Here is a 25,604-nt window from a genome sequence, read left to right on the forward strand (position 1 = left end):
GCACTGATAAAAATTCTAACGTATATGCGTTGTCTCATGCGCGAAAACTACTGCATGGATTTTTGCAACCCTGGACACAATTTGTTACTTGTTATGGTCAAGAGTTGGTGCATAAAATCTCAGCAAAATATTATGATGAAATTGCTGAGATGTTTGATGTTGAATTTTGTCAGCTTCAAGGTTAAATTGTAGCATGACTATCAAGGTCAGGCAAAAAAGCCTCAAATTCAAGTTTTAAGGTGTTTTAAAAAAAGACACTTTAATGAAACCATATAGTTTGGAATGTGCATTTACTTAAGGTACATAAAAAATCCTACATTTAAGGCACGTTCATATCACTTCTTACATCCATAACTCACACAAGACTTGAGGCATTCAGATTTTGAGGCATTAAACTTACGCAACACTGCAGCACGGCTCTTATTTGAAAAATCATCTGCAAATCTCAGAGTGAGGAAGTTCAGCGAAGCAGGCAGAAAGAACTTAACATGGTTAAAGCTGCGTGGGCCAAATCTGTAACCAGGGGGATGTCCCTACTGGTGAGGCATATAAATATTTCCAGTTCTGCTTCAGAGCAGATGCAGTCAGTGCTGCAATACATTTATTAATTTAGCCTAAACAACCCACCATCAACCCCCACCGAAAACACAGTGAGCTGCCAATAAAGTGGTGACAGAAAAAACAAGGCCGCATGAACCCAAGACCAGGGGAAGCTATCACATGCCATCAATGACCAATCAGCAACTGTAAAGTTTATGTAGTTTATATGATAGAACAACAGGACCTCACCAAGAGAGCTATTCGGGCAATAACAAGAAAAAAAAAAATCTGAAAAAATTCTAACATTTCTTGAAGCCAAAAGTGGGGAAAAAAGACAACTCTCTTACATTCGTGTTTATAAGTTTATACAGTTTTGGTTTTCTTGTTAGGGAAGTTAATTCCACTCCTGAAATGCAGATGCTAAAGAATATTTCTATGTACAATCATTTACTATGTTATATTGATTTCCTGTCATCTAAAGTTCCCACTTCACAGTTGTAACTTTTTTTCTGTAACACAGACAGGAACAGATAGATATTTCAGCAACAGTCATTCTTCAGTGAATTGTCAACCACTCCAATGCAGTCATAGTTAAGATTCCAACACTAAAAACTGAAAATAAAAAATATAAAAACCTGCTCAAACCTCAACAAATGCACATAACAAACTCAAATAAGAGATCATCCAATCTTCATCAATAATTTGGTCTCGTATATTTTGAGTAGGCTGAGCTCGAACTAATACCAAAACTGTAAAAGATGTGACTTTCAAAACAGAAAGCAACTCATGTACACCCATTGGTATATAATTACACATGCTTTTCTCATGGATGTGTCTCATGAACTTTGTAGCATATGTCGCATATCTCAAACCATGACTTATGACTGAGGGAAATGGACAGTTTTAAGAGTTTTATATTCTAATGCTGAGCTCCACACCTTGACCTAAACTCTCTTCTAATCAGTAAAGGTGATATTACAACAATGTATATAAAGGCCTTAGTACAACATCTTGATGTACCCTGACCTGGCCTTTTGGGGACTGACTGCTCTTCTATGTCAGTCCGCGATGCATGATGGGAAACAGGGCAGAGAGTTGTCTCCTGATATACTGCAAGCTTTTGCAGGGAGAGCAAAGTAAGCTGGTTAAATAAACATGCTACGCTCAAACTTCATCAACTCACACTCTGCAAACAGCAGCAATGACATTATCAGGGGAGGCGAAGTGATATCAGTGGGGTTTTTTTCCAAACTTTGCCTAACAGAAGTCTGTTTAGTCTTGCCAAATACTAGTATTTGTATTTTTGTCAATGTACTAGTTTTTGTCAATGTACTAGTACTGCCTGCACTGTCTGATCAACGATGTTTACCAATTACAGCACCTCGGATAGTGCACAAGTCCCACCCTCTTGCTCTCTGATTAGCTTAGCAGTTCATTGCCATTCACCTGGTGTGGAAATAAAAATTACGTGGGAATGTAAGATGGTAACCTTAGAATGAACTATATGAACTGCATCATGAGTGGAAAGATACTGGGCCATGGTGTACGTGCCGTATGCACATCATCACATGAGCGTACTTGGAAAACTGTAACTGCCAGTTGCCTCCCCTGCGAGGGATGATATCTGTCTGCTTAAGCTAGTGTGCTAGTATGCAACTGTGCCCCGACTGCATTACCAGCCAGCACCAGTTCTGAAGAGGAACTGATAAGAGGAAGTTGGGAGGTTGTTTTATATATTCTGCCTATCCTCTGTGAAGGACAGAGTTCACAGATACTGTGCTTATGTGTGTGTTGACTCTCCAGAATACAAGAATAAAGCTTTGCTCTCCCGAACCTGCCTGAAGACTCTGCTCAAATTAATCTTCGACACCTGGTATGTCTAACAAAGGAGATGCCACTGGCCTGTATTCTTTCATGACTAAGAAGAGTTTTGGGACAAGCAGTCCGATCATCTTCAATTGGACCTGTCTGTATGGGCCCTCAAGAAACTTCATCATGACCCATACTGAGTGCATTAGAACTGAACAGCAGTAGAATTTGTACTCATGACCAAAGACCAAAGAGTCAACCGCGTTTTCCTTTGTGCGCAATAACCCAAGCCGACCTGTCGACATCGGCTGTTGTCATGGCAATTTAAGGCAGCGTTTTGGTTCCTGAGCTCAGTGTGCTTTGCTTGACCAGCCTCTCATTCCTGTATCTTAAGTTAATCAGTACACAAAACATCAAATTATGGATACGACTGGAGCTCCCTTCTAAGACGTAGAAAAAAAGGAAACAACAGAAAAAACAATATTCAACACTATAAAAAATGTTTTCGGGTTAGTGTTATCGACCCTGAATCACGTTTTCAATGCTATGAGCCCCGGCTCTTATAGTTCATCGTGTGAAGGGGTCTCATCTGCTTTCAGCTTGAACTCATCAGGTGTGATCTTCCCGTCACTGTTCCGGTCTTGGTTGGAGAACATGTTCTCAATGATCCTGTGGGCGTCAAAACCGGGGGCTAGCCGTCCCTTGCCCTCGTTGACCTGACGTGCGATGTAATCGGAGAACTGCAAGGAGAAAAGGCAAAGCTGGTGACCACGTCCTCCTCAATGGCAAGGAGTGAATGTGCAACAGACTTGCAAGCATTATGACATCTGTAAGGGCTTCCTAACTTATAATAATTATGCTTTTTCTTAGCTAAAGCAAAGCAAATATATTTAATTTTATCCTTTTCACCAAAGCTGCTTAACGGAAAGCTCCTTTAGTTAAGTCTTATAGTCTTCCACCGTACGATTTACAGACATCGTAAAGCACATTCGGGTTGCTTCCATTGTGATGTTACAATAACACAGAACGTGTAATTTGACATAGAGATATATTCCTTCCACCCTGCTCTCTTTCTTTATTTTTTACCACTTTTATTTTTTTCCGGAGAGGCTGCTTAACATATCTGTCCAGAGGGTGGAACAGAGCAGCTTACCTCTGAAGGCTCCACCAGGTTGTCTTTGTTCTTGTCCATCTCATTGAAGAGATTAGGGGAGACCTCACCATTCCAGATGAACATGTAACCTTCAGGAAGCCCTTCCTCCATGTCAATCATCTCGATGTCGAACACCAGCACAGCGCTGCCTGGGACCTCACCATCTATACATGTAAACACAGCACCACACTGGTGTCATTAATGAACATATTCACACGCTTCCTGTTCAAAGTCCTGTCTCACTGTGGGGAACTGAATGTATGCTCCTGTACACTCCCAAGACCTCAGTCCTCTCTCATCTTGATGACATCACTGAACACCTCCTCACATTCCCAACCCTCAGTCTTGTCTCATACTTATGACATCAGTGGACACACACTCCAAGCCCTCAGTTTTTTTTCTCATGTTCACAAACTCTTCACAAACGCCTCCACGTTCTTTAGTGAGCTTCTGAATGAACCCTTTGCTGTGGTCATCTTTCAGACCACCATTTACAGGTTCTATGAATAGATTTGCAAGCCCTGTGTGGAGCCTGAGGTGCTCACCCACTCCTCTCTCGCCGTAGCCCAGGTGAGGGGGAATGATTAGGGTGCGCTTCTCTCCCACACACATGTCCTTCAGCCCCAGCTCCATCCCTGGCACCACCTGCCCCACCCCAAGGACAACGTCATAGGTCTTCCCATAGGTGTGCCTGCAGAAAGCCATTCACAGAGCTGAGTAAGTATTTCTCTCTCTCACACACACACACACACACAGACACACACACAGCCAGGTTAGCACCATGTTGAAGGTCTTCTCAAAACTCTCTCTGTAGAATAAACACAAACATTTACACACAGGATGGGGTTAAACACACAAGCACACACAAAACAGGAAATACACATGTACCGCCTATCCAAATAGCACAGTGACAAATAATGACGTGCACTGACAGCACTGATTACACTGTGACGCTTAAAACACTGGCAATGTATTGCTATCAAAGCTGCTTCACTCATGGAACAAAAAGACAGGCTTGCCAGGGACTGTACTAACATACTGTTCTTGCGTCTCAACATCTAGACCATGAGTAGGCACTCTTGACAATGTGCTTCCAACACAGAGCCATGAAACTTGGAAAATTTACTGCATCCTGTCAAATCTGAACTCCGTTAATTATTGTGTCAACACCTCCTAAAACTCTTTGTTGGTCAGCTTTTTCTACTGAGAAATTAGCATTTATTAAGGGTTTTGCAACAGTTCAAACTAACTACTAATAAACTATGAAAATTTTTTTTGGGGGGGCATGATTTAATTTTGTATTGTTTCATTTAGCCAAACATAAATATAACCTACAAGTTCCACAGAGAGTCAAATTTGTTTTTCTTATGCTGTGACGCATGTGCCTTGCACAATTTGCATGACGCTGGCTGTCTGAGGTGTGATTACACCAACAATGATGCACACAACAGGAAACGAAACCTGGTCTGACTAATGGAACAGACACAGGCGTGTCTGTGGCGAGTTCCAGAGGACGGTGCGATATCATGCGATGCGATGTTAGGCTTGGGTGCCAATGCAGCTGGGCAATCAGGCGTCATCATCAAGATGCAGGTTTCTGAGTATCTCATGTGGTTAGGAACAGTGATATAATAACAAATTACCCACATTCGATCTACCCACAGAGTGCCTCTTCCTTCACTTTGAACTACACCCATACACAGGGCATTATATTTTTTTCCAGTTCTTGCACTGAATTTTTCATTAATGTCTGTTTGAATTTGTTGTGGCATTCCCTTAAAATAAGCACACAACCTCTGCGTTTTGAGATATCTGCGTTCATTTCAGATATATCAAAAATTCTGAACCATCAAGTCCTTAGGGGCAGCAGTGTAGCATAGTGGAAAGGAGCAGGGCTTGTAACCGAAAGGTTGCTGGTTTCATTCCCTGCTGGGGTACTGCCACTGTACCCATGGGCAAGGTACTTAATGTAGAATTGCCTCAGTAAATATCCAACTATATAAATGGATGACTTGTAAAAATTGTAAACTAGTAAGTTGCTCTGGATAAGTGTCTGCTCAATGACAGTCATGATGATGACTATAGAACCCCCATAAAAGATGCATAGTGTGGAGGCTGGCAGAGAGAACTCACGTGGAGCCAATGTGGGTGCCGTCCATCAGGGTGGCGTTGTAGTGGTACTTGACGAAATCGCCCTTCTTGCTAACTGGGTTGCAGTTGTCGGGCTTGAAGTAGCTGTTGATCTGCACTGTGTCCGAGGGGTTGTGGAAGTCGATGACGTGAATGTCGAAGACCAGCACGGCCGAGCCAGGGATCTTGGTGCCTGAAAGATGTCAAGGTCTTTCTTGGTTCATATGAGTCAACCACTGACAGCACACAGTAGTCCACCTCTAAATTGGGTTTAATGAGCCTTACATCACTAGTGGATACAGCATAGATCCCTGGTTTACTTACTTACACACACACACACGCATACACAAACAAACACATACACAGAGTCACGGGCAAGAAGAGTGGAATTTCAAGAGCAAGTGCGTGTGACCATGGTCCTACCTGTACCCTCCTCTCCGTAGGCCAGGTGAGGTGGAATAATGATCCTTCTCCTCTGGCCAATGCACAGGCCAAGCAGGCCCTCATCCATGCCCGCGATCACATAGCCCTTCCCAATGTAGGTGTCATAGGTGTGGTTCCGGGAGTAGCTGTGGGCAACAAGCAACATCAACGGACACTCAAACATGTCTGGCAGTGTAGCACAGCGGTAAGGAGCCAGGTTCGTAACTGAAAGGTTGCTGGTTCAATTCCCCCGCTGGGGCACTGCCATGGTATCCTTGAGCAAGGTACTTAACCCACAACTGCCTCAGTAAATGCGCAGCTGTGTTAATGGGTAACATGTAAAAAACTGTAACCTATGTAAGCAGCTCTGGATAAGAGCATCCGTTAAATGACAATAATATCATGTTTATGGAATGATTTGTTTATCATGTTGCTATCAGCACAGGCATGAAAATAGACAAAACACTGTCTCTCTGTCTGTCTGTCTCTCTCTCACACACACACACACCAAGATCGATGAAAAATTTCACTAGGGCACTTTACGTGACAAGGTTGGATTAATTTTTTTCCTTTTATATTATTTCTCAGTTACCAAAAAATCCTGTTTCTTCCCTATATGTTGAATGGGCATTCCTGAATCCTGAATCTTCGTGAATTTCCTAGGGTCTAAGTTCTATTCCTCACAGCTTCCTGTGGGTGGGCAATTACAATGAGGCTAACCGGGCCTGTTATGCCTGGTGATGTCGCCCTCTTATGGTAGTTACATGTAATTACAGCCTCACACACACACAGGGGTCTGGACTTTTACCTCTGCTCTTTTGGAAACAGCTTTTGCAGAATAGCAATCTGGGCCAGAGCAACTACACAGTGATGGGGTGTTGAATGCATAAACACATGCCAACGCAGTAAGAACATGACAGAATAGGCCTGACTCACCTGGAGTCAAATGGCGTCCCATCCAGGAGTGTGCCGTTGTAGTGGTACCTCATGAAGTCGCCCACCTGGCTCTTTCTGGGGCAGGGGTCTGGCACCACTTGCTCCTCCACTGTGATGCTGTCTTTGGGGTTGTGGAGGTCCAGCAGAACCACATCGAAAACCAGGGAGGCCTGGCTGGGGATGTCACTGCCTGCAGGGTCAGGGAGAGGGAGACGCATCACTGTACTGAAGGCTGCCCGCTCAAAGTAACTTGTCTCCTGTGTAATGGTTCAGTGGCCCTCCTCAAAGCTTTGTTTAACTGCCCTCAAACCTGTCACAGGATGTCACTCATTTCCAGTGCGGTGTTTCCGTCAAGCTCACCATCTCCATTCTCGCCGTAACCCAGGAATGGCGGCAAGGTGACGATGCGCTTCTCCCCAACACACATTCCCAGCAGCCCCTGGTCCATTCCTGCGATGAGCCAGCCAATGCCCACGTAGGTGTCATAGGTACGCATGCGGGTGTGGCTGCATTTGGGGGAGGAGGGGGCAAAGGTGTGGGGTACAGACAAATCGCCAAATGAGGGCACAGTACCATAACAGGCAATATCATAACAGAATTACTATGACTTTGCTATACAGAAATACATTGGAATTTACAATGGAAACCACAGGTACAGATAGCAGTATCTACCCATAGACTGAAGGTGCGACTCTTTATCATAGCATTTGCCTCATACCTTATCACAGTGCACTGATTTTCACCATTCCAACACGTCTGGCTGGTTAAGTTGTGATTCTGGACTGTCCCGCTTACAGTATATTACAAAAAAACATGCACAGTAATATGTGTATCTCTTTGGCCACAAAATTAAATACACTCATAAACCATGGCTGGATGCTTATCTGGACAGTATTTAAAACAACAATGTTTAACCAAGCAGGTTAATTATAATTGGTGACAAATGAAAAAATGCCTTTTAGTATTTAAAAGATACAAAAGAACAAACAAAGCTTGTATTATGTTACATGTGATATCCTTTCAGGTTTGTTGTTGTTTAGTAAGTTTTAGTTCATTTGAAATATCTTACTAAGGCGTCAAGAAGTTTAAAATTTATTGTCTGTATGCCGCTATGCAGACAGCCACTGCAAATTTCTGGTTGCATAAATGTGGCCCCGGGCTCACAGATCTATATTTAAGTGTCTGAGTGGGCCACGCTTTTTTGTAACTGAATTCCAGCCCAGCTGGCCTGAATGAGCGAGGCCCATCAGAGTGAGATCTTTTTCCTAGTCATCCTGTCCAAAATTTTGACATTTTTCTAGCCAGCCTCTTCACGTTCAGTTAGGGTTAAAATTTAGAAGTCCCAATTCAGGTTAATGGGTTTACACTGCTAAGGTCCAAGATTGAAAAACTTCTAGAATTGGGCTGGGGGGGGGGGGGGGGGGGGGGATTACAGGTAGAATTTGGATGTGGAGATGAGGCGTTAAGACTGAGGCACAGGGATAGAAGCTTAAATTTAGTTAACAAGAGTATTTATACATACACGACAAGGTGAGCAATATTATACATACAAACATTAATCGATTATGCAAACAGAGTAAAATGAGCACAACTAAACCTGGAGTCGAACAGAGTGCCGTCCAGCAGAGTGCCGTTGTAGTGGTAACGGATGAAGTCGGACACCTGGACGGTGCGATCGCACTTCTCGGGCCGGTGGTACGTCCGGATCTGGACTGTGTCCTCTGGGTTCCAGATGTCCAGCAGCAGGACGTCAAAGTGCAGGATGGCATCTGGGGGGATGATGTCACCTGGGCAGGAGTACACACACAATCAACAACACACGCGTTAAGTTCAAACACCCAAAGTGAAGAAGCCGTGGCAGTTTCAGTGTGAGCCAATCCAAAACTCTAGTCTTCCACAGCTGGGAAAATAATAAATAGGTAATCATTTCACTGATTCATTAATATGTTTATCTAAAACCTGGTTTGTCCTCAAATGATCAGGAACCTTTGCTAAATAAAACAAACCCAAAAAGTGTTGTTCCTTATTTTTACCCATTGAGTGACCATAGATGGTTTGACACACCACATGTGGTCTGAGCAGGTGGAGATGCAGTTCTTAAGTGGAGCTTCTGAATCTGTCTCTCAGCTTGGCTACAAAATATAACTTTTTATTTTTTTACTCTGACCAGGAAACTTATTCAGGGAGATCTGGGATCTCTTCTGGACAGAGATCATCAAATGCTAGGAATGCAATTTTTAATGCGTTTTAAACAGGATGTTTGACGATGTTCCTGGAATGCTACAGCCACTTTGAGTGGTCCCACTGAGTCACCAGTCATGGGAACCCTGAACACATAAAAATCTTGACTGACTATATCTGGGTGCTCATGTTTATACTACTTTTATGTACTGTGTGTATATACTATGTTTATGCTTGTTATTGTACATTTTTACATTTCACATTTTTTAATTATTCATTTTGCATGGCTTTTCTGTGATGCTCTCTGTGGCAATCCCCTTCTTTTACTTTTTTTTTTGACCGTTGTTATTTTTTCTAACATTGGAACATGTGCTGCCCCACACAAAAATATCAGAAAATCTTGTTACAATGAATAATGTTTGTTCTTTTAAAAAAATAAAGACTAGTCAAAAGGGGCTGTTTTCTGACATCTTTCTTGTCATTTTTTCATTAATGAATGAAATCTGTAAAACAAAAAACTCCAGACACAAAACAGTCCCTCGTTCTCATTTATTACAGCTACCAATCACAGGGCTGAAAAAGAACACCGTCTGATGTGTTGGCAGGACGATGCCACGCAGCTTGGCTGGAACTAGGTTTGCCTGTGCCCCGCCCACAGCTGCTCAGACAACTCCACCCCACAGCCCTGTGCTACTATAAAATACCTCCCGCCCAGTTTGCCAGTCCCTACATGTTGAATCAGGCCCAGCATTCCAGGCCTAACAACACCCCACCCCCCCCCAGCACCCCCTGCCAGGACCGCAGAGACAGCCACACGGTAACGGTTCATTCCAGCCGGCACCACAGAGTGGGGGATACTGGGATATTACATAAACTGCTTACAAAGACTCAAGCGAACTGTGCGCATGGTTGCCGCACCAAACATCTGTGGCACAACAACTGCAGTCGGTCTCTTGCAGTTTGTGCATTCATCCACACATTAGCCTCAGAGGGGTGAGAGGGAGTCGGGGAGATTGAGTCAGGGTGATTGGGTTGGGGGGGCTTTAACTGCAGGCCTAAAGCTGTGTTTAACTTAACTTCACCTGAACTTCAGACGGCGTGATTTGGGAATGGTTGTTTACACTTAAAACAGCTTGCAAGCCGAAGCTGACCTCCGACAATTTGCTTATAAAAGCCGTGACTGTCACCTCACACGTCCATGCCAGAATCACACTGCGCAAACAATCCGGGGGCAGTACTGGCTGGCTTACTTCTTCAAAAGTCAAACGAGCCAAACTCGGACGGGGCTGTTTCAAAGCATGAATAAAGATGCCACAGTGTGTGAACCACAACTGATTATACTTTTCCTTTCCATCCCTTCCTTTCGAACCTTGCCTGTTAGCACAGAAGCCCTGTCACAGTGGGGACATCCGTGAAAGGGATCTATGGTGGGGTGGAGGAGTATGAGGACTAGCCTGGGGCAACAAGTTAGCCGAAGAATGTGCGGATTAGTTCATCAGAGAGTCTGAAAGCGCATGGGCACTCGTTAAGAGGTCTCTTGCTCTCTCTAAAACACACATACACACAGAGTCATGCATGCATATTAACTGATGTGCATACACACTTGTAAGGCAGAACTGTAAAAACAACTCATTGTGATTCCACCCACAACAGATGGAGGTTGTCTCCTTGTCTTGGCTAGACATGTAGGTGTCTGTTCACTCACATGCAAATTCTTGCTCTAAACTGATGCCCAAAAGCATCCACTTCATCTCTTAGGCCAGTGGCAGAGCCCATGCATATTAAGTGTGCACTCTGTCTTGTCAATGTATGTCGATTACACTGCTTACAGCTCTGTATGTCATGTTCACAAAAGGACTGACAAGACTAACTACCACTTATAATCATAATTATAATCAGATAACATAAACTCCAGGAACTGCATGTGTATGAGGACATATGAGCAAGAGTGGGTTTGTCCAAACAGGTCACTTCATGTTTTACTGTAGACTATAACAGAGGTTGGCGAGAGGTGCAATTATCAAGAGACAAGCGCCTTGACTGCTGTGGTCTGCATAATTTGCATTCTCTCTGGGCACAACTATGACATCACCAGCACTGGACAAAATTCTTACAGCACCTTATATCCAGAATAACTAGGTCCAAGCTAGTAGCTAGCACATTAATACCTACTGTTGAATGTGTTCTAGCTCCGCAAATATAACGGACAGTCTTTTACACCTAAAGCCAGAGCTGCTTCTTAGGGCTCTAGAACAACAGATTCTCTATTTTTTCATTCATTCTGAGCCTTTTTTATTATGTTGAGACAGATGTGTTTAGCCCTACTGTAAATATTCCACCACAGAATAAATATTGCCCTACAGTGCGGCTCTCATAGCTTCACCTCTGACTCGAGAAAGATCTCCTCTCTCCTTGCAAGCTGGAAGCACAGTGTGGAAAGGTCCTCCCTCTGAAATGTCTACAGACTGCATTTTCTCACATCCTCAAGTAAGTTTGTGCCTGCTGCTTCACTGTGACGTGCAGAAACGGGGTGTCAGAGGGGGCAGAGTCAGAGAGGCTGTTACCGTATCCGCCCTTGCCGTACGCCAGGGCAGGTGGGATCTTGATCAGGCGTCTCTCGTTCACACACATCTCCAGCAGGGCCTTGTCCATGCCTTCGATGAGCTGCCTCTTCCCTACGTACACGTTATACGTGGAGCCTCGGTCATAGCTGTGGACACCAGGCCGGGGTTGGAGGTCAAAGACAGCCAAGAACACCGAATGCATAAATAAATAAGAACTTTAGCTGTCCAGCTGTCCAATTCCTGTTGCCTGTGCAACTTTTACGAACAAAAAGCAACAAAGTAGAAGCATTAATTAATGTGTTCATTCATTAATAAAGGCCCTTTGTTGAAAGAGTGACTGTGTGGCAACATGGTCATGATACTGGGTTTATAATGTGAAGGTTACAGGTTTGGCTCCCTCGTCAGGTACTGCTGATGTGTTCTAAGTGCACACCAACCTCTCATCACAGCCTTGTGTGTGCATGTGCAGTTTTCTGCTCCTGATATTAAAGTTACACAATCACAGTCCCTTTTTTTCCCAACCAAAGGATTGCAAACATGATAAGAAAAACTATAACGTAGTCTGAAGTTAATAAAATCCAGGTAATTTGCGCATCGTCTCCGTACCGCAAATTTTCATACTTGAATTTGGATTTTCCGCCAGTAGGTGAACCGCATACAATGCAACCATCGGTGCAAAAAACCATGTTCTATTACTGTCATAAATGGGTAAACAGCGTGAAGGACTATATTCGCATCTATTTATATCCACGGTATGAGAAGAAAACTACTGACGCGGAAACTCCCAAAATGTGTAAAGTTAATTAGCAGATTTAGTTTAACATTTTAATTTATTATATGTATTTATATTATATTGTAAGTTGATCACTGAAACTATAGCCAGCTAATGATTTTTGACAACGACAGTATGAATTAGGCCTACTGTAACGTGACAATTTAAATCCAAAAAGCAATAATGTATATTACATGTGAATGAATAGCTCCACCACTCGGTTAGCGAGCTACCTATTCACTAGCATGTGTTGCCTGCGTGGCCACTTTACTGCGGTAATAAAAAACATACAGTGCGACTGACCGGCGCATGCAGTTATGTAGCAGTACGCATAGCAACAGAAGCACAATACATTTTCTAAGTCCGTCCTTCCGTTGCCTACCTGGAGTCAAACTTCTTGCCGTCGGGGAACATCCCATTGTAATGGTATCTGACAAAGTCGCCAGATTTAACTGCCCTATCACATTGCTCAGGGACGAAGGTCTTCTCCACGACGATGTCGTCCAGCGGTACCGGCGGGGCGTTGCAAGCAACGAAAGTAATCAAAAGCGCCAAACAAATCATGCCAAGCAAACTTTGTCTCATTTTGCAAAGAGTGGGAGACCAAAAACAGACCGCTATCGCTTTCGGTGTCGGAATGACAAGAAGTCTGACTTCTTTCGTCCCCTCGCGTTCGGTAACAAGCTAACCGTCTAGCTGCTCTTGCACGGATTGAATGGACCTACAAGTTTGCTGCGTACGTAACGGTACCTCCCTTTGCGGATGATGATGTGTAAACGTGTAGCGCAGGCCCCAGCCTCATCAAACACATATCAATGTGGATGACGAGTTCGTGACTTTGCTACTTTTAAGCGTTGGAGAAAATCATGTCACAAACGTGCTCTTTCAACATATTATTATACTGTTATTGTGCTGTTCTGTTCTGGGACAAGAACGCCACTTTCAGACCCCCTGTATTGACTTCTTTCGGGAAGTAATAATGACGCAGAATCACTCAGACGGACAGACTTTTTACGTGGCAGTATTGGGGGGACGGGGGGAGATGGTGTGGGTGTAACTTGAGAGCTTCTGCCAGAGCTATATCTTAAATCGTGGAATTGACGTAGTCTATATGTTGTCGTCAATGAAATATACAAACTTTTCACGATCACACAGGTGGTGAAAACTTTGATACATTTCGCAGATAACATAACTTGACTAGTCTGATAGTTCGTCTCCTAAATGTGTAGCTAGAAACCGAAATCCACACCCATAGCACAAAATGCCTTAGGGTACAGGCAAGGCAACGCAGCAAAGAATAGTATCCTGGAAATGTTGACATAGTAGTATATGTTATTACTCCTTATCTTGTTATATATGTAAAGCAAAACACACAAAAAAATAAATCACAGTGTAGTGCATTTAATAAAGCCGCCGGCATAAAAAAACTGCGTGTTTACATTTTTAATAAGCAGACGTGAACAGTCAGCTAACCTCTAATGTTAGAGTGTTCTTACTAACAGGTAAGAAGGGGAATCGACGAAACAAGCTGCAGTACTGACTTAAGAGTTAGGAGTAGGTGAAGTGTTAACTTTTTGAAGTATCGCGTTCTTCTCCCAGCCCCAGTCGATGACCCTGAGGAAACGGCTGTGATTTGAGGACGTGGTGGGGGTTGCGGGCGGTACCACGTAGCGTAGATATTCCGGCAGGCGTAGAAGGGGCTTGATAGCCAGCAAGTTAAGATGGCACGCTTCTCGGTATTTCTTTTACTTGTATTTGCGTTTACTGTTGCTGTGCAGGCGCAGTATGAAAAGTACAGTTTCCGTAGTTTTCCAAGACAGGAGCTCATGCCCCTGGATTCCGCCTATAAATACGCCCTGGATCAATATTCCAACGAAAAATGGCAAGAAAGCGTTGAGTATTTAGAAGTGAGTTTGCGACTCTTCAGACTGCTGAAAGACAGCGAAGCCTTCTGCAATTTGAACTGCAGCTCCGTCCGGCTGGACAACGAGCAGAAATATGCCGATTTCCCAGAGCTGCATATGTTCGGTAACATCATGAAACGAGCCCAGTGTTTGAAAAGGTGCAAACACGGGTTGCCAGCGTTCAGACAGACGCTGCCCAGCCGGGGAACCATGGAAGAGTTCGAAAAACGCGAACCGTACAAATATCTCCAGTTCGCCTACTTCAAGGTAAGTCGCATATGAATCAATATTTATATCATGGCCTACTCCAGAATCATCGATCATCATTGATTCTGGGCTGGGATATGATGCCCGTGTTTGGATTTCTCTTTCACTCGCTGTCTTATGGGCCACATTTTAAACTTATGCTACAAGTCGTTTGCTCTGCACTCTTTGTCAAGTAGATATATCACCTCCATAACCTGCTTACGATGACATGACATTGACCGAATACAGGTTAGGTACATTGTACAGGCATACAACAGCAGTGCATCCATATGGGATATGAACCCGTAGCATTCTGGCTCAGCTCAATGTCGTTAATAGCTGCTCAATCGAAGACTGCAAAGGGCTCGTTTTTTTGCCACGTACGGAATGCCTCCAGCGGCCATAGAGGCTCACAACGCTGAACACGTTTCGTGGATTACATTCATATTCTCACAGGGTTAAATGTTGAAAAGTGAAGCGCTGTGAAGTTCTTCATGCAATACAATCCGAATCGTGTAAGAAATGCGAAAGCAACATGGAACTACGTTTGAGAAAGAAGGTTACATTTATATACAGAATCAATTTATGATACCAGTGCACCAGTGGGATGACTAAATTTACATTTAAATGATAGAGCGTTCTTGTTAATTATGTTTTGATAATGACGGACCTAATGTAGCATGGTAAGCGGTTGTCTCCCGTGGTAGAAGAGTAACTGTAATACTTAAGGGCTGATAACCATAAAGGACTAAATTTGTGGGATTGTGGGCCTTTTAGTGGTGATGAGAGTGTGAGGCTTCATAACTCCCAAAAGGGGTGGAGCCATGTGTTATAAGAGACTCACCAAATTGAACCGGTGTCCCGGGGAGGGAAAAGAACAGGTTCACGTTAATCAGTTTCCATCAGACGCTATGCATACCGAGTTACTTAGATTTGTGTGATAATGATACTCCAAAATGTGCTATCAACCCATCCAGATAATGCAAAGTCTAATGGATCTGCTCAGTGCCTGCTCTGAACTGGTACCTGTGAACAAGCTGTAATTCCTTTTATACTTCACATTACATTAGATTACATTCATTACATTGCATTTAGCAGACCCTCTTATCCAGAGTGACCTCCAGCACAAGAGAGTAGAAGTGTATCCATTCAAGTTGAATGAGCAGCAGTGTCAGACCAGGCTAACACACTCCCAGACCAGTGAGTGTGAACATAATACTATACAAGCCTTAAGTTAACTTGTGCTAACCTAACTAGAAGGCCTAGAAACTAAGGGGAGCCAAGTACACCCACTACCATACATCACAGTCACTAGATCACAGAATCCATAATGCATTGCAGTACTACATGTAAAATAAACAGCAAGTAATACAAGTAGCTGGTGATAGGGGGTGGGGATTGAAGTAGAACTGAAATGCAGTCTAAAGAGGTGGGTCTTCAGGCTGCATCAGAAGATGGTTCCGCTGTCTTAACTCCTGTGGGCAGTTCATTCCACCACTGGGGGACCACTACAGACAGGCACCACATCTGAGAGGGCCGACTCCATCGGGATGGGACAAATCAGTTAAGGACAGCACATTGGAGCTCTGCTTGCTGTCTGCTCATGAAGGATCACGGCCCCTCCGCTGCATTTTAGGTTAGAGTATGTTTGGTTTCCGGTTATCTGGGATGTGTCTGAGTGTTTCATGCCTGTGCTCCCTCCTCTGGCGGTGCCAGTCAGATAACCTGCCGAAGGCGGTGTCAGCGGCCCACACCTTCCTGCTCAAGCACCCGGACGACGAGATGATGAAGAGGAACATGGCCTACTACCAGAGCCTGCCTGGGTTCGAGGAGCACCTCAAAGACCTGGAGACCAAATCCTATGAGGCAAGATACTTACCCGTCCTCTCTTTAGCTCACTGTCATTGTTATTGTAATTATCTTTTAATTGGGGGACAAGCACAGCAGGTGCAAGCCACCTCATCATTACTGTTCATTATTATTATAAGGGGCCAAGCAGCAAAAGTGTGAGGCGCCCTATTATTTTTGTTAGAATTATTATTATTCTGTCATTTTACAAAAATACTTTTCTTACTACTACTGTATGACAACTACTACAGGTAGGTCACCTGGTTGATGACTGTATTGAATTTTTGCAGACGTTTTGAAAAATTCATCTAGAAGTAACTAGATCTAGAAGAGTTTAACATGGTGTTTGCAACTTTACACACATGTTCCTATTATCATAAGGTAGGGTTATGGCAGGGAGAAAAATTAGCATATTAGTTAAAAATTATAATAACCTTTGCTCTGATTTGCATGAAATTTGGCATGCACACTCTTTACATGTCATGAAAGAAAGAAAAGTTGCTACATGAAACATATTGCAGATGCAAATCAGTCACTTTTTGGCATTTGCAAGTAAATATGCAAATGTTCCAGTCTCTTCACTGTCATAATCTTTTCCAAATGCAATGCAAAGAGTGTGGGCCATACTCAGGTGGTATTCGAGATTTGTACACAGTCTAATAAAAACACGGAAAAGTAGGTATGGATACTAAGTCTGTAAGATGCTTAGATACTAAATAAGATACTTAAGTGTGTAGATACTTAAGCCTGTAGATACTTATAGTTACGCATCTGTTTAGATTCTTATTTCCTGCTCACTGGGGTGTTTGCTCAGGTTTGGCCCAAGTTGCTTGCAGCTTTATCTCTTCTTCTTCTTTTCCTCCTTCTTCTCTTTCCTTTTCTTGTCCTCATTCTTCTTCACCTCCTCCTTCCTCTTCTTCTCCTTCTCCTACTTCTTCTTCTTTACCCAAAAAAGCTACAAACGTTGTGGACTTGTTTGGATAAACCTTGGAAATGATTTCCCTGGAAACAAAGGAAGTAATTGTTACATTTTGGGGCTTAACTACTTTGGGCAATGGAGGAAAACACTCTATCGAGTGCCAGTTAGTTACAGTAAATAATTTGCTTAAAAGACACCTTTATCCAGGGCAACGCGTGAAGCTTACATTTTACCTGTTATTCATTTGTGTAGCTGGATGCTTACTTAACCAATTCAGCTTCAGAACTTTATTCAAGGGTGCAACAGATGTGCCCTTTGATCAGGTTCTGTTCCAGAACTACTGTGCTACGCTGCTGCACACACAGAAGCAGCCAAATAAAGCACCACTTACAGTGTCCTGTGTCTAAAGGTGCAGGGATTAGTTTAGCAGATTGGTGGACCAATGACCCCTCTGTACCTCTGTTAAGTCATTTTGCCTGCCTTGGGTAAAATAATGCGGGCACCAATGCTAACTCAATCTGATAGGCCACCCAACAGGACAGTGCCACACGTTGCACCAGATGGCTCTGGGATCTGTAGTGTTTAAAGCCCAAAATAACCTGCAGCCTCTGGGCAAATAGTCATCATGCTCCCCACATAATGAACGGGTTTGATGCTTTGGCCAGCTTCAGATGGAAAACAGTTTTGGAAAAGCCACATGTAGACACTAAGGTCCCTATTCAGCTTAGCCACTTTGCCCTTCTGTCTTAACCCTATATGCGAAAAGGTTTTTGCTGTGAATGTGATGTTTTTCTTCAAGGTCAGCAAAAGCCCAAGCTCATAATTTGTTCAGAAATGGGAATAAAGTCTGGAGAAAAAATTGCAGTGATATTCCAATTTGACGGGTAGGTTTAAAAGAGGCTGTAATTTACACCCAGCGGGAGGGTGGATGTGTTTTGTTGAATCCATCTCCGTTTTGGATGTGGGGAAAACTATTTTGCATGATGCAAACAGGATGTTTAAAGACCCAGGGAGGAGCTGCCCCACCCTTTCCTGCACAGGCCACTCAGAGTGGAAATGAGACTCAAGTCAGCCAATACATCACTAATCAAATGCTTGGATCAGTATTCAAATCCTTGATAATCAGCAAAAAATTCAGACTTGCTTTTGTTTTCAACAGTATTCACGGGTGAGAACCTAAGAAGGCTTGATTAAATGTGGTGCTCCATTAATATTATTTTTCTACTTAAAGGTATGAGTGATTGCCGATCATTCAGTGCTTGAATGCTCCATCTTGAGACCCACAGAATATTTGGGCATGGTATGTCTGGAAATGCGCATCTGTCACTTAGAGAACCCCATCCCTTTTACAGACGCTCTTCATCAGAGCTGTGCGGGCCTACAATGGGGACAACTTCCGCACCTCCATCACTGATATGGAGCTGGCCCTCAACGACTTCTATAAGGTGTACGATGAGTGCCTGGCGGCCGCGGAGGGCACTAGGGAGATCCAGGACTTTCGGGACTTCTATCCCTCCATTGCAGGTGTGTGAAACTTACATCATTACATGAGCTTATTTATGGGGATGTTAGACATGCTCATACAGGTATATTGCTGGCCTGGTTATACTAAAGGAATTCATCTTAATATCCTTGCTCTTACTTAAAGCCTGCAATGCTCAGGTTTCAGCTCAGCTCCTTGATGGCAGTCCTGCAGTGCATAGTGGTACTGCCAGCAGAGGGCGCTCAACCATTTCACCGTTGTATTTTATGGATCACCCATTGGGCAAAAGTCTGGTATGAAATTTGTCTATGGTCGTTAAATCAAACAGGGTTTTTGGATACTGTGACTTCCCTGAGATTTTACTAAATTAATGGTGATATGGTGGTTTGCATGTCCAAAATCCCAGGCCATGTAGTTGTCACAGCTTTGAACAAAGTATTGAATCTAAACAGCTTTAATATAATATCCAGCTGTATAAGTGGATAATATGTTGCAATATCATTACATAAATGGTGGCAGCATAGCGGAGTGGAAAGGAGCAGGACTCAACCAAAAGGTTGCCGGTTTGAGTCCCCACTGGGGCACTGCCATTGCACCCTTGGGCCAGGTACTTAATCCAGCATTGCCTCAGTAAATATTCAGCTGTATAAATGGATAACTTTTAAAAATTGTCATCTGTGTAAGTCGCTCCAGATAAGAGTGTCTGCTAAATGCCAATAATGTAATGTGATAATGTAACATAAACTGACTTGAATGAGGATGCCAGATCAGAAAGTAAGTAATGCAATGCCTGTTGCACTCTTCATAGTCGGCGGCCCCTTTAATGTACTGCTAATTTCCGAGGACACTTTTGGATCACACCAGTTTTCTCTTTTTCCTGTCCGTCTCTCTCTCCCTCTCAGACCATTACACAGAGGTGCTGGAGCGCAAGGTGAAGTGTGAGAGCGAGCTCACCCCTGTGGTGGGGGGTTTTGTCGTGGAGAAGTTTGTGGCGACCATGTACCACTACCTACAGTTTGCTTACTACAAACGTAAGTCAAGAGCAGGCTACTGTTGTTTTCATAGTTTTTCTTATGTACAGCCAGTTAAGTATTGTACCCTTTGATTCCTGCAATAATGCTGTCTAGGCTGATAATGGAGTTTAGCGTGCACCATCCTAACATCAACAGTGCGATTGCTAGCTTTATTTCCTGTTAACACTTGCTGTGGTAAGCTGCTGGGTTTTCCGGGGAGTTGACTAGCATAATGGGGATGCAGGGACCAGCCTACATGTGTGCTTTAATGTGTGAAGATGCCTTGAATTCCCCTGGGGTTTCTGTGCACAGCCAGAGGACTGTGAGAGCTGTCTCGGCTCGCCTGTCCTTTGGTGGAAACACATGAGAGGAGCCAGCTGGTCACATGGTATTAGAATTCCGATCGGGCATTCTGCAAAGCGCGGGCTTGTTTGCAAGTCACATGGGCCTTCTGGGCTTGCTCACTGTCTCTAAAGTTGGAGCAGAGGGCCTGAAATAAACCCAGAAAAGAAAGCACATTTCTTCGCTGGAGACATCCAGCTTTGACATCCAAACCCTGTCTACTCCCACGCATGTTCAAATAAATTCTCAGCTTCAGATAATCTCAGGAATCCGGTGTATAATTCGTTTAGACGCTCGAGGAGGTATGCGGTGTGTCCCCGCGTGGCCCGCTCAGCTGCTGTTTGTTTTCGGTTTGCAGTGGAAGACATTAAGAATGCCGTGCCCTGTGTGGCCAGCTACATGCTGTTTGACCCCAACGACGAGGTCATGAAGAACAACGTGGCTTACTACCAGTACCACAAAGACAAGTGGGGGCTTACCGAGGAAGACTTCCTCCCCAGACCGGTGAGACTTTTTTTTTCTGTTCTTGTCTATGTCTGATCCCTTTCTATGTGGATGACACTTTTCTTATGTTTTTGTTTATCACTGTTTTATTGCAGTCTTTTAATTTCAATTGCTTTCTAAATAAAATATTATTGTTATCATTACTATTATTAGTAATAGCAATAGTAGCAGCATCTTATAGGCTGTGCATTTGATTGCCATGTTGTATGTAATGGTACTTAACCTGAGTAATGGGTATTGGGTAATGGTAATGGTCCCTGCTAAGCAAATAAGTTACATAATAATGATTTTTTTCTGTTGCATCCTGGCATTTTGTTGACAGGAGGCAGTGAGGTACTTCAACCAGACCAAGTTGCAGCTGGAGATGGTTGAGTTTTCCAGACAGCATCTAAATGGCGATGAGGAGGTAGGTGGCCCTCACAGTGCACCCTTTGGTTCGGTGCAGACTTGTACCAGGAGCCAATGTAAAAGTGCACTGTAATTTCACATTAGGTTGTGTATGTGATATTTTCTGCAGTTGACCACCGGATGGCAGAATGCTCCTGCGATATTTTCCGAGTGTTCAAGACTGTTTCCCTCAGCATTGCCTCTGCTTGCTTTGGCAAAATGTCCTGTTTGTTCTTGGACTGTACATTTTTTTTTCTGTAGTGGCCGTTGGCTGGTTTCTGTCATTGTGGTAAATGTCCCTAACCTTGTCTAATATTTTTACACTCAAAAAGAGCAGACACAAGGAAAACTATAAAAGGCAGTGACAAAAATTAGGATGTCTGTGCACTTCCATCACACGAGCAGTGTCAGGCCAGTTAGTGTTAAACCAGCTGTCTGTAGTGCGTGCAGAGCTCAGCTGTTACCAAATAAGACACACAATAAGTGGTAACACAGAAAAATGGAGAATTTATCACAGGGGCACCAAAGAATCATGGGATAGGAATATTGCAGAACTGAATTTTCAGTGATAGGAAAAATTTAAGTTGGAAATATTTGTTCTAATATGAGCCAGATAGTTCTTTTGTTGTTACTACAAATGCTCTCCCAAAACACCTTTCCTATGACTACTGACTACTGATTACTGGGTTACCAATGGAAGCTCAAAACCACAAAATATTTTTCTATAATAAATTTTCTATAAACATGTTTTCCTACAGGATCACAAATAAGAATCCATCTTTTTGACAGATATACATACATGCATGTGCAGAACCACTCTTAATCACTGCCTGTTCCCATGACAATATCCTGTCCTCTGGTTAACTTTAATTTTAGCTATCAAAGATAGATTTTCATCAAATGGAAGGAACAGTTTTGATATTATTTCAGGCTAATTTAAAACTAAAAACATGCACAAACATAGGTAGCCACACCCCAGTGCAACAAATCTCCAAAAGGCATGCTACATAATGAAACCAGAGCAAATGATCTGTACTTTTTGGTTGCATTTATTCCAAAGAACCCTGGTATACAAGCACTAAAAATGTGATCACATACGCCAGCCTTTGCTATGGAAAAGGGATGCGGTTGATTTTTCGCTTTCAAAATCAGTGCTGCGACTTTCACTGGTGCCACTGTGGTAAGCCAAACAATCAAAACTAGAGTCATAAGTAGCTCTGCTCTTTCCAGATGCAGATTTCATCAACATTAAAAAGCATAAAAACAGCCTGACCGATTCAATAGCAATCGGTTATAAATTGCTGAAATATTCGGCTCCGCTTGTCGTTAAGGGAAGTGCACATGATTAAACGTAAAGGCAGGGAGCGCCGGGGCGTGGACGCCCGCATGCGCTGCGCTGCCTTCCCACGGGACGCGAGAGAGAGCGAGCGAGAGGCGCCCGGTGCGATCACCAGGAAACTATGCACCCCGGCTGTGGGTGGAGACCCACGGTGTGCCAGGCCCGCATTCCAGTGCCGCCGCGCGAAGGAGGGGCACACTGGCTCCGCCGTGCTAATTACAGCTCTGAGCGCCAGGCCCGCTCCGACCTGCCTGGCCCAGCTGCAGACGGATGCTCGCGGTGTCCTTACGTTTTCTACGATCCCTAATTTTTAAATTTGGCACGGCATCCAAACCACGGTTTGCCTGTAGTGCTTTATTGTATATAAGCAATATACGGTCTAACAGTGCTTTTGAGATATACGTGCCACATGCTACAGTATGGGATACTACAGGCGTTTACACCCCAATATACTGTGATGATGCAGTCAAATGGACTGGAGAGTCTCATGGATTAGCTGATTGAAATGATCAGATGTATATGTGCATGCTTGTGTGGTTTAACATTGTTTGGTATGTGGTTCTGGACATGCCATTTCTCCAGTGTCTCCAGTTGCACAAACATTAAGAACAGTGTCTTGTGGGCCCAAGTAGGTCAGTGGTTAAGGTATTCACCTTGAGCACAAGCTGAGGTCTATGAAGAGGTTGTCACGGTGAGACGAGTCTATATCCCCCCACCCCCCCCCCCCCCCCCCCCGGTGATTTTAAAGTAGGGTTGCGTAATGAGAATAGAAGCATAAAAGGTGTCTAATTTCAAATGTATCACAATAATAATTTTGTGTATTTAAAAACATTATTATATTTATTAAAGTCACCTCAAGACATGCACTCTATACACAAGTGTCTTTGAGAGACAAAGCAATGAACCATTGTGGTGAAACATTTTTTTGTTTGGCTGAGTTCAGAGCTATTGCACTGTTGATCATAATAATCTACAGCATATACAATGGATGAGACTGAATATTGAATGATTTAAACATTTGACCATGAACTCACTAATCATTTGCTTCAGTCAGTACACAATTTCATATGCCTACCATATAGAATGTACAGCTCCGAGGAAACATGGGTCATCCTTTTTCAAGAAGAGGATTCTGCGGAGTCTGGTCTCTCTCTGGTTATTAGCTTGGTCCACATTGACCGTGTTTTGTGCCCTGAAAGTTGGCTCGCCTTTAAGCCTAATGTTAATTTCAGTGTGTACATTTCAGCATTTTTTTTTCTGATGGCGACATGAGCATGAATGAAGAATGAGTAAAAGTGCTTTGATTTCCTGTGATAGACCCTGAATGAGCATTGATTACCTTCTGTGAGAAGCGGAAGTTTCGATAATCTGTGTGCGCAGATCCCTCCGATAGCCTCGCTCCTCTGTAAATCACTACAAACGCAAGCCCTTGCACTCCTCCCATCCATTTTGGGAAATGGGCCGTGACGTTTGTTCAATGGTGGAGTGAAGGTTTGAAAACGGGAGTGACGCCAGGGTCCAGCGGAATTCATATTCGGTGGAGACGCCGTGACAGAACGGTGTCTGCATTCCTACTGTGATTCTTGTTGATGGCGTGTCTAAAAATGGCCATCAGTCTCAACAGGAGTAACTTCCACTGGGACTGTGCTATGTAATCTCCCCAGCAGAATGGGGCAAATGTGAAAGGGGACACTGCTTTGTCCTGTGGTGGTAGATTAATGGATTTTCTGGTGAAATAGGCCCAGTTATGGATAGTGGTTTTTGTAAAAGTGCGGACAGTACAAATATTGCTCTCCCATCCAGGGTAATCCTAAAGTCCAATTTCAGATCAGTGTCTTAATTTGTGAAATGTAAAAAATCATTTGTTCAAGCCCATCCAGTCTTCACATATGATATTGTAACCCTAAATTCATGAAGAAACCAGGAAAGGGCAGTAAAAGCAGGTAAAAGACCATGCTGTATTGCATTGTTTGTGTGCTGATACATACATGTGGTTTGTTCATATCTAGCTTTGCTAACTTGCCTAAACTTTTAATCCAGGCAGGATACAGATGTGATTGTTGGTGATTGTTGGTCTTGGGAGTTAAATTTGCAGGACGATGGTGACCTTATTAACCTTATTTTGTTAGGCCTATTTTTATGTTTCTTCCTCACTGACTATCTTAATATCATTTGTCTGAAATGAAATCTGAAATCTGTCTTAAAACTAAATTGTCTGAAAAAGAATCTCCCTTCACAATCTTCAAAGTTGGCTTGTTTCATGGGAAGTTGACACAGCATTAAGTATCACTGTGCATTTATTTCAATGAGGACGCTGGTCAGTCTGTGTGCGGCATACATGTAATTCTTATTCTTTTTCCATTCCAGGCAGAGGTGGTGGAGTTCCTTGATGAGCTCCTGGAAACAGAGGAAAAATGATCAAATTTGAAGGTCCCAAAAAGGACTTAATAGCCAAGAAGAAACAAACGAAAGGAGTTCAATAAAACAGACATTAGCTCAGACCCTTTAAGACTTAAAATATGCAGCTGTGAGATGTCTCCTGCTTGTGTGATGTATTTATTTGGAGGAATGAGGATGTTTTTTTTATTATATTTTTATACAACTCCATAAATCTTGAATGGTCGTCTTTTGGATCAACTTCAGTCAGTACTCCTTTTTGCACTGGATTGTATGATTATCATCATCATCATCATCATCACCCTCTGTGTGCCTGTCCTCCTCTTCCTCTCTGTCTCTCTCTGAAACTCCATTGCAATGTAGTATTTGCTCACAAACTTCAGAGAATTCCCCTGTGAGACCCGGGGGTAACGTTATCTTAGGTGCTGGCCCAGTCTATTAGTGAGGCAAATGAACTGTTACATCATCCCCTCCTCCTTCAGTTTTTCTCCTTTCCTCCTTCCTCCCCTCCTCCTACAGTTTGAGCCGCATAAGTGCACACCTGTGAGTTCAGATTACCCACAAGTCATTGCAAACTTCCTGCACTGTATGCCATAAATGGTAAAAAGGTTTTGCTTGGAATGGGGAAGATGATGTAATTGGAAGTGATGTAACTGGGGAATTAGGTTTGTTTTTCTGATGTAAATAAATTTTGTCTATTAAAGCCAAATATAC

General features: G+C 43.3%; 2 protein-coding genes across 2 annotated transcripts; one reads left to right on the plus strand and one right to left on the minus strand.

The window, feature by feature from the left end:
* Positions 1-1,256: 1,256 nt before the first annotated feature.
* On the minus strand, positions 1,257-13,215 carry fkbp9 (FKBP prolyl isomerase 9). The gene is made up of 10 exons (XM_036555594.1): positions 12,891-13,215; positions 11,737-11,882; positions 8,589-8,778; positions 7,352-7,497; positions 6,992-7,181; positions 6,056-6,201; positions 5,636-5,825; positions 4,048-4,193; positions 3,503-3,666; positions 1,257-3,089 (listed from the first exon to the last, which is right to left on the minus strand). Exons 1-10 carry the CDS (start codon positions 13,091-13,093, stop codon positions 2,910-2,912), a joined length of 1,701 nt encoding a protein of 566 aa, XP_036411487.1. The 5' UTR covers positions 13,094-13,215; the 3' UTR covers positions 1,257-2,909.
* A 981-nt stretch (positions 13,216-14,196) lies between these two features.
* Positions 14,197-25,599, plus strand: LOC118768971 (cartilage associated protein). Its single transcript, XM_036515967.1, has 7 exons — positions 14,197-14,679; positions 16,375-16,524; positions 18,778-18,949; positions 19,811-19,939; positions 20,622-20,767; positions 21,090-21,173; positions 24,861-25,599. Exons 1-7 carry the CDS (start codon positions 14,230-14,232, stop codon positions 24,909-24,911), a joined length of 1,182 nt encoding a protein of 393 aa, XP_036371860.1. The 5' UTR covers positions 14,197-14,229; the 3' UTR covers positions 24,912-25,599.
* Positions 25,600-25,604: the final 5 nt, after the last annotated feature.

Source organism: Megalops cyprinoides, chromosome 21, assembly GCF_013368585.1.
Source record: "Megalops cyprinoides isolate fMegCyp1 chromosome 21, fMegCyp1.pri, whole genome shotgun sequence".
Classification (NCBI taxonomy): Eukaryota; Metazoa; Chordata; class Actinopteri; order Elopiformes; family Megalopidae; genus Megalops; species Megalops cyprinoides.

Bases quoted from the DNA above. Each gene is read 5' to 3' on its own strand.
- LOC118768971 (XM_036515967.1), top strand. From the start codon at position 14,230: ATGGCACGCTTCTCGGTATTTCTTTTACTTGTATTTGCGTTTACTGTT. The intron at 16,525-18,777 runs GCAAGATACTTA...TCCCTTTTACAG, and splicing joins TGGAGACCAAATCCTATGAG to ACGCTCTTCATCAGAGCTGT. The intron at 19,940-20,621 runs GTAAGTCAAGAG...TTCGGTTTGCAG, and splicing joins ACAGTTTGCTTACTACAAAC to TGGAAGACATTAAGAATGCC.
- fkbp9 (XM_036555594.1), bottom strand. From the start codon at position 13,093: ATGAGACAAAGTTTGCTTGGCATGATTTGTTTGGCGCTTTTGATTACT. The intron at 11,883-12,890 runs GTAGGCAACGGA...TGGTGTCCACAG, and splicing joins GGCAAGAAGTTTGACTCCAG to CTATGACCGAGGCTCCACGT. The intron at 6,202-6,991 runs GTGAGTCAGGCC...TGTTGCCCACAG, and splicing joins GGGACGCCATTTGACTCCAG to CTACTCCCGGAACCACACCT.